Raw genomic sequence first — 8,579 nt, 5'->3', positions numbered from 1 at the left:
ACCCTGATCCCCTCAGAACAAAGCCTCGGAGGACCACGGTCCTTCTTTCCTCATAATAAGAGCGGAAATCGTGGGGCCTGGGTTTAGGGGTGTAAGGCAGCAGGGCTGGCCACCACATCCTGGGCCAGCCTCCAGTACTCTAACTTTTACCCCTCTGCTTGCTTAAAGCTGGGCAGCCCAGGGCAGAGCTGACGACCCACCATGGGCTCCACAGTCACTTACCTGCTCTCCATCGGTGAGTCTCCAGGGTCAGGACTGGGGGGGAAGGGGAAGGGGGACACTGGGACAAGGTCCTTGGCTGCCCGACACTGAGGGCAGAGCAGGAGCCCAGGGTCTGCTCAAAGGGCTCTTCCTTCATATTCTGATGAAAGCCGAATGAGAGGTTCTGGGGCTTTGGTGAGAGCTGGGGTTGGGGTCAGTGTGGGCTGGAGGGGAGCCCTCTATAACCTGAACTTCTCTTCCAGGGCTGTGTCTACACTGGGGGATTAGGGCTCAGACGGGTGAGTCCTGCCCCCAACATCCCACTGCCCTCTTCCCCTTCCTTGTACCACATCAATCCAGACAATCGTTCTGAGGACAAGCAGGGAGGGAAACCCAGGGATATTGTGATGAATGGATGGGGAGACTCCGGGAGGGGCTTCGGAATCTGGAGATGGAGACATGGGGGATAGAAAAATCCTGAGGAACCTGGACTCTGTTTCCTTCTCAGCCACCCTCCCCAGGCCCACCCTCTGGGCTGTCCCGAGTCCTGTGGTCCCCCAGGGAGCCGATGTGACCCTCAGGTGCCAGGGCCACCTGGGGAGTGAATGGTTCCAGCTGTGGAAGGATGGAGAGCTCAGAGAAGAGAGAAATGCGTCCTGGCAGCTGGCAGAGTTTGTGCTCAGGAACGTGGATGGTGTGAGAGATGCGAGAAGCTACAGCTGCCGCTCTGGGCAGGGGCCCTGGTGGTCAGAGCTCAGTGAACCCCTAGCCCTGGTGCTGACAGGTGAGGGGGTGCTGGTATACAACCATCCCTGGTAGGAGGGAGGCCACTGCTGAGAGATGAGCCCCAGATCCCTCTGCAGAGTCAGCTAGAAGTGGGACAAACCCTCAGGCTTTACTGCCTGCCTCCCCTTAGCACCCCCACCTCCCTAGGCCTGGGAAACCCTGATTCCCTACCTCACATTTTGGGGGTGCAAATAAGGTTCTAAAAATCTTTCTCCTCAATAATCCTGAAAGGAGGACAGCACATGTCCACTGATTTTCCTTTTCAAGATGGGTAAACTGAGGCTTGGAGAGGAGGTAAAGTGACATGAACAGTTCAACAGGTTCTTTAGTGTTGAGGCCTGGATGTGAACTCATGTCTCCCACCCCCAAACCCAGGGCCCTTTTCCCATCAGGTCAGTGTCCCCTGGTGACTCACCCAGGAGAGCTGGGCTCCCCCTCCCTCAGAGGACACACAGCAGTGTTTGGGGGAAGGGGCACAGCCTCTTACTGAGAAAACTTTATCTGGATAAATGTTTCCTGTCTCCTCTAAGGGCCAAACTGGCAACATCTACCCTGTCCACGTGTGTCTCCCATGGTTCCTCTCTTCTTGGCACATTCTAGCACTGGGGCCCTTCCCACCATCCCCAGGCCATTGTCCATCTGGCCCGTGTTAGGAAGTAGCCTGCTCGGGGGAGGGACCCTGAGATTGGTGGCCGGGGGCAGGGGCTTCAAATGCCTCCCCTCCCCCCATTTCTAGCTGCCTGCCTGAAACCAAGTCCTGACCTTCTGTGGACTTTGGGTTCCTCTTCCATGACATTATTTAACGAGGCCATTGGAGCTTCAAGCCCTGTGGTCCCTGGGACTGTGAGCTCCCTGAGGGCAGCAGGGGTGTCTCCCCTAAGTCTTTGAGGCTCCCCCTTTGTGGAGCAGGGGCACCTGTATAGGTGAGTGAAGGATGAGGGAAGGAGAAGCCGAGAAAAACCAATTTCCTCCCAGAGCCGCCCAGAGGGAGCCCCCTCCTCCTCTCTAGCCTCTGCCCACCCAGGACATGCCCAGCTCTGCCAGCTCTGCTCTGGCATCACTGAGGGGGGGCTGGGGGGCAGGACAGGGGCCTGGCAGCACACGGCAGTGTGGGCAGGTGGGTAGGGCCCAGAGCTGGACATCTGGATTTAGGTCTAACCCCCAGTCATGCGGCTATGGGGAGGAAAGAGCTTTGGAACCTCAAAGCGTAAGAGAATAGGCCTGAATTCACCAGAGATGTTACATTAGATCCTGCCTTGGCCCAGCATCCCAGGCTGAAGGACCAGAGCTGGGCCCCTTGGAGGAGGTGAGAAGAGGGGCAGGTGGGGAAGGCACCTTCCTCTGCCCTTGTCCCTTCTCCTCCCATCACTCTGTGCTCTCAGAATCTTGCTGGGCCCAGAACATCTGGGGCCTGGGAGCCCAGTTACCCAGACAGGACCAGGCCTAGAATAGAGGACAATGGGGTCTGCACAGGGACCCTCCCCCTTCTCAGCTGTTTTGGGGCATGATTTGGGGGGGATTGGGGAGAGGGATCAGGCCCCTAACTTTCTTCTTCCTTCTCTCTCAGGAGCCTTCCCCAAACCCTCCATTTCAGTCTCACACGGTTCCCCAGCATCCCCGGGGACAACAGTGACCATCACGTGCCACATGTCACAACAGCCACGCTCTCAGGACTACACCTTTGCCCTCCTGGAGGCCAAGAGCCTGGAGCCTTTGCAGCTGCAGAGCCCTGCAGGGACCCGGGCTGTTTTCTTGCTTCCATCTGTGAGGGCCGAGGACTCTGGGAGCTACAGCTGTATTTACTACAGGAAGATGGTCCCCCACAGTGGGTCACATCCCAGCCGGACCCTGGAGCTGACAGTGTCTGGTGACTGGACATGGAACCCCCCCCAAAATCCCCAATTCCATCCCCCACATAGGCACCCACAGAGCTATGGGGATAGCACAGAATCCTGGGAATTCTGTAGGGATAGTTTGGTGGGGAAGATGGAGGAGCCCCAGGGACCCCCTTCTGCTGCACATGCACTCGGGTCTGGGCCCAGGGGAGTGGGGGTGTTTCCAGCTCAAGGCAGGCCCCAGACAGGAAAGCAAGAACAGAACTGCTGTTGCCCTTCTTAGGAAGAAGGTATGGCAGGAAACCTTGATGTCTCATCTGACCTGGACATTTGGTGTCTCTCTGTTACCTCAGGGAAACTCCCCAAGCCCATAATATGGGCCCAGCCTGGCCCCATGGTGGTCCCCGGGGCCAACCTCACCCTCTGGTGCTCACGGCCCAAGCTGTCTTTCCTTGAAGAGGTGACTTTCACCCTGTGTAAGGCTGGGACCCGGGAGGCCTTGCAGCAGCAGAGCTCAGCAGAGCCCTGGGCTAGCTTCCTCCTCTCTTCTGTGAGACCTGAGGACAGTGGGAGCTACAGCTGTGCTTATAGAGACAGGAGAACCTCTGCCAGAGGATCAGAGCCCAGTGACGCCCTGGAGCTGGTCGTGCCAGGTGAGGGGGGGTTGGGCCCCACAATGACTCTGAGTGTGACCCCTCTGCTCTCTACCCAGACACAGGCCTCACAGAGACAAGGGCATATGTCTACAAAGCCAGCTCTGCCCCAGGCCTGGGCAGGACTCTGGGGTCTTGGAAGAGAGGATCCATTTCTATTGTGATCTAGAATCTTGGGAAGAAAGGTGGTGGTGGGGACTGAGCTGGGGGTTAGGAGAAGAGCCCTAGAGCCCCAGAGAGGAAGGGGCCTGGGAGGACACACCCTCCCATGACCAATGAGCAAAGTGAGGCCCAGAGAGAGGGAGGGACTTGTCCAAGGTCACACAACAAGTGAGTGACAGAGTCTCTAAATAAGCCTGAGCCTTCTGGCCCGTGATCTGAACCAAGGTTCAGGGTGAGCCCTGGACCTGTGTGTGACCCCCCAGATGCAAAGCGAGGGCTCATGGTCTTTCCCAGGAGTCATACAAGGCCTGCGGCCACAGGTTGGATGAGCTCTCTCCAATGGGAAAGTGTCTGCAGATTCCTGGTTTGCTGGAGCAGAAAAGGCCTGAGGTCCTTCTAGTCCAACCCCCTTTGTTTACAGAGGAGACAACTGAGGCTCAGACAGGGCCAGTGAATGAGCCGATGCCCCTGCTCAGGGTCAGATAAGGGACGTGGCCCAGGTGTCCTGACTCCCAGCCCCGTGTCCTTCCTCTCCCAGGCTCTCTGCCCAAGCCTTCCCTCTCAGCCCTCCCGGGCCTTGTGGTGGAGCCTGGGACACATGTGACTCTCCAGTGTCGGCAGCCCCCTCCGTCATCCCTCTGGGGGGTGACCTTCACTCTGATGAAAGAGGGGACCCCCCAGCCCTTGCAGAGCCAGAGCCCAGCTGGGGCCTCAGCTGACTTTCCCCTCCTGTCTGTGAGGGCCCAGGATGCTGGAAACTACAGCTGTGTCTACCAAGAGAGGATGGCTCCATCCCAGGTGTCTGAGCCCAGTGAGGTCCTGGAGATCTGGGTGGCAGGTGAGGGGGTGTCCGGGCCCCAAGGCATGAAGTACCTTGTTGGGAGTGAGGGCTGAGAGGCAGCCCAGGAAGCCTGAAGAGGAAAATTGCGGAGGGATCTTTTGAGCATCATGAGGTAGAGGTTGGCAAAAGGGCTGGGGGCCCCTATGGAAGGGGAAAGACAAAGTGGAAGGCTAGGCCAGCTCAGGTCCTACTCCAAGCTCTCGAGACAAGGATGGAAGAGGAACAACCTCCCTGTTCTTAAGCAATCCAGGGGACATTTGAGGCTTAGCTTCTACCCATCTCCAAGGAGGGAGATTTTGGCCAAGGAATGACCAAAGAGCCAAAGGAAGGAGGAGCCAATGGTCAGGGACTTTTCCAGGGACCTCCAAGCTCTTGCTTCCCCACTCCCCCCATCCCAACTGTGAAAGGCCTTCACATTCTCTGGTCTCTATTTGGGTTTCCAGATCAGCTTCCCAAGCCTTCCCTCTCAGCCTGGCCTGGTCGAGAGGTGGCCTCAGGGTCTGATGTGACCCTCCTGTGCTGGGGGCCCTCACAACACACCAGGTTTGTTCTGTACAAGGAAGGAGATGAGAACATCCTGCCAAGCATGGATACCACTAGACATGGAGCCCTGTTCTTCTTGAGTCAAGTGACCCCCAAACACTCTGGAAACTACAGCTGTTGCTACCAGTATGACACCATTGGAAGTCTCCGGACACAACACAGTGACCCCCTGCAGCTAATAGTGAGAGGTGAGAAGAAGAAGCCCATGGGACCCACTGGAAGGTGCCAACAACCCCTCCCTCCATCAGCCCCTACAAGGAAATGAAACCAAGGCCTAGGCTCTGGCCAGGAGGCTCAGGATAAGAGATAACAGAGACTTTCGCATTGTCCTCAATTCTAGGCCCATAGAGACCAAAGTTGTGAGCTGGGTTATGAGGCTTCCCCAACACTTCCCTATGACCCACATGTCTCTATCCTGGTTTCTGGGTTTCTCATCCTGATCCCAAGGGCTACGTACTCTCCGAGCAGGGTTTGTATGAAAGTGTTGGAGGTTGGTAGTGCTGGGATGCTACGAGGAGGAATAATCAGAGAAAAAGCCAGGCCAATTTCAGGGCAAGGGGAGGGTCCCCTCAGGATTTATGAAGCTTCTTCTTTCTCCCCCATCCCAGCTTCAGAGCCCAGTAACACCCTCCTCATCACCCTCAGCTGTGTTTCCTTCCTCCTATTCCTCCTCTGCCTTCTCCTGCTGGCATTGCTCTGTCGTGCATCCAGCCCTATGGGTGAGTGTGGCAAAGACAGAGTGAAACCCCTTAGTATCTGAAGGAAAAAAAAGGGATGGGTTAGGACTGGGACCTCCTGGTCCTCCTTTGGATCTTCCCTGACCTTGCTTCTTTCCTTCCCATGTCTCTCTCACCAGGATCCATACAAGAAGACAGGCCTAGGAGGTAAGGAGACCCAGCTCCTCTTCCCATACTCCCCTGTTCTTTCCTTCTCTTGTAACCCTGGAAGTTCTATATTGAATAGTCTCTGGTGAGGAAATGATGGTCACAGAGGCTTCCAACTCTGTACCCCAGTCCTATTGCTTACCTCTCTTTCTACGAACAGGTTCCTCTGTTGCCCTTGTCTTTCTGGGAGTACAAGCCTTCCCCATCAGCCTGAGGCCCCCAGATGGGAAGCCCTTTGTAAGTTATCTGGGCAGGAAGGGGGCATGATCCTGGGGCATGGAGAAGGGATGGTGAAGGGGATTTCTGTTCCTGGAGGCTGGGAGAATGATGGAAGCTTCCCTCTCCCTCAGATACAGAAGTGGCCAAGGAGAGACCAAGGGAGCCATTGGTGAGTTAGCCCCATCCTGTCCTCCACAATAGAGTCTGTTTCATCCTCAAACCTAACATTTTCCAGGAGGCTGAAGGCTTAGCGATGGACCACTTCCTATTTGTTTACCTATTATTTCTTCCCCTCCCTAATAGAGCACTTCTTTTTTTTTTAATTAATAAAGTATTTTATTTTTTTCCGTTACATGTAAAGATAGTTCTCAACTTTTGTTTATATAAGCTTTCCAATTTCAGATTTTTCTCCCTCCCTCCCCCCTCCCCTAGACAGCAGGTAATCTGATAATTATCCCTGCTCCATTGTCACTCCCTGCTCCATTGTCACTCCTGCTCCATTGTCACTCCCTGCTCCATTGTCACTCCCTGCTCCATTGTCACTCCCTGCTCGATTGTCACTCCCTGCTCCATTGTCACTCCCTGCTCCATTGTCACTCCCTGCTCCATTGTCACTCCCTGCTTGATTGTCACTCCCTGCTCCATTGTCACTCCCTGCTCCATTGTCACTCCCTGCTCCATTGTCACTCCTGCTCCATTGTCACTCCTGCTCCATTGTCACTCCTGCTCCATTGTCACTCCCTGCTCCATTGTCACTCCCTGCTCCATTGTCACTCCTGCTCCATTATCACTCCCTGCTCCATTGTCACTCCTGCTCCATTGTCACTCCCTGCTCGACTGTCACTCCCTGCTCGACTGTCACTCCTGCTCCATTGTCACTCCCTGCTCCATTGTCACTCCCTGCTCCATTGTCACTCCCTGCTCGATTGTCACTCCCTGCTCCATTGTCACTTCCTGCTCCATTGTCACTCCTGCTCCATTGTCACTCCTGCTCCATTGTCACTCCCTGCTCCATTGTCACTCCCTGCTTGCTCATCTTTCTATTTCTACTTCAGGTCTCCATGGCTGAAGATCCCCAGGGAGTGACCTACACTCAGCTGACCATAAGAACTGTGAATAAGAGGAAAACTGACTACAAGAAGACTCCCACAGAGCCCATCCTCTATTCCACTGTGTCCAGGAACTAATGGTTTGGGCACTTTTCCCAAAGGAGTTCACTCCTTTCTCCCATCTCCCATCTCCCATCTCCCATCTCCCATCTCCCATCTCCCATCTCCCATCTCCCATCTCCCATCTCCCATCTCCCATCTCCCATCTCCCATCTCTCCTCTCCTCTCCTCTCCTCTCCTCTCCTCTCCTCTCCTCTCCTCTCCTCTCCTCTCCTCTCCTCTCCTCTCCTCTCCTCTCCTCTCCTCTCCTCTCCTCTCCTCTCCTCTCCTCTCCTCTCCTCTCCTCTCCTCTCCTCTCCTCTCCTCTCCTCTCCTCTCCTCTCCTCTCCTCTCCTCTCCTCTCCTCTCCTCTCCTCTCCTCTCCTCTCCTCTCTTCTCCTCTCCTCTCCTTCGATCTCATTTCATCTGTTCCCTAATATGTTTCCCCATGTTCCCATCACTGAGGAGCTATGATGGCTATTTAGGTTACCCACTGGGGTCTAGAGTTGTGCAAACCAAGTGCATCACTCTATGATGATGAGATGCATAGAAGATACATAGAGTAGAAGGGGAATAATGAACTCAGGGGTGGAATCACTAGCAGTTGTGGTCACCAGGAAGGGCTGTCTGACTGTATGGGATTGGAATTAGTTTTAAAGGAAATCAAGCAAAGTAATAGGCAGACTGGAGGCAGGATAATATTCCAGGCATGAATGAGAGCCATCACAGAGGCATGGAGTTAGGAGACAGTTGTGTGCAAGGATAAAAAACCAGCCAGTGTAGCTGACTTATAGAGTTACCGGAGGGAAAGGAAATCTAAGACCAGAAAAGGAGCAAACCACTGAGACTCATCACCTCACTGTCAAACTCTGCTCATTATTCAAACTCACCCCCATGCATCTAGTCTAGTGCTGAATTCTGTGTTTTCCCCCCTTCATAACATCTCCTGTATATATCCCCTTCTCTCCAATCACACAGCCACTACCCTGGGGATCCCCTCATACCTGGTCTATTGCAATCACCTGCTGGTGGGTCAGCCTGCCACCAGTCTTTCCCACACCAGTCTACTGTGTATTCAGCCATCAAATTGATGTTTCTAAAGTGCAGGCCTTACTAGGTCAGCTGCCTAGTTAATAAACTCCCTTTGTTCCCTACCAGGTCTAGGATTTAAAATAAAATATTGTCATTCAAAGTCCTTTGTAACCTCTCCCATGACTTTTCAAGTCTTCTTATACCTTGGTACTCTCAAATACTCCTGTTGGTACAAAGTCCCTAACAAAGGCTATCAAATTCATCAAAGATCACCC

The 8,579-nt window shown here is 54.3% G+C and overlaps 1 protein-coding gene across 1 annotated transcript; it reads left to right on the top strand.

The window, feature by feature from the left end:
* The first annotated feature begins 201 nt into the window (after nt 1-201).
* On the top strand, nt 202-7,311 carry LOC122748365 (immunoglobulin superfamily member 1-like). The gene is made up of 12 exons (XM_043994015.1): nt 202-235; nt 710-985; nt 2,012-2,104; nt 2,555-2,854; nt 3,176-3,475; nt 4,176-4,475; nt 4,922-5,209; nt 5,630-5,740; nt 5,878-5,905; nt 6,066-6,142; nt 6,256-6,293; nt 7,180-7,311. The coding sequence occupies exons 1-12, from the start codon at nt 202-204 to the stop codon at nt 7,309-7,311; spliced, it is 1,977 nt and encodes a 658-aa protein (XP_043849950.1).
* The last annotated feature ends 1,268 nt before the right edge of the window (nt 7,312-8,579 follow it).

Source organism: Dromiciops gliroides, chromosome 3 (genome assembly GCF_019393635.1).
Source record: "Dromiciops gliroides isolate mDroGli1 chromosome 3, mDroGli1.pri, whole genome shotgun sequence".
Taxonomy (NCBI): domain Eukaryota; kingdom Metazoa; phylum Chordata; class Mammalia; order Microbiotheria; family Microbiotheriidae; genus Dromiciops; species Dromiciops gliroides.
Note: the sequence above shows the minus strand (reverse complement) of the source record. Positions and strands in the feature narration are given on the sequence as shown.

Excerpts from the sequence above, each read along its gene's own strand:
- LOC122748365 (XM_043994015.1), top strand. The coding sequence starts at position 202 with ATGGGCTCCACAGTCACTTACCTGCTCTCCATCG. Across the intron at positions 236-709 it reads CACTTACCTGCTCTCCATCG|CCACCCTCCCCAGGCCCACC; the intron begins GTGAGTCTCCAG and ends TTTCCTTCTCAG. Across the intron at positions 5,906-6,065 it reads CAAGAAGACAGGCCTAGGAG|GTTCCTCTGTTGCCCTTGTC; the intron begins GTAAGGAGACCC and ends TTCTACGAACAG.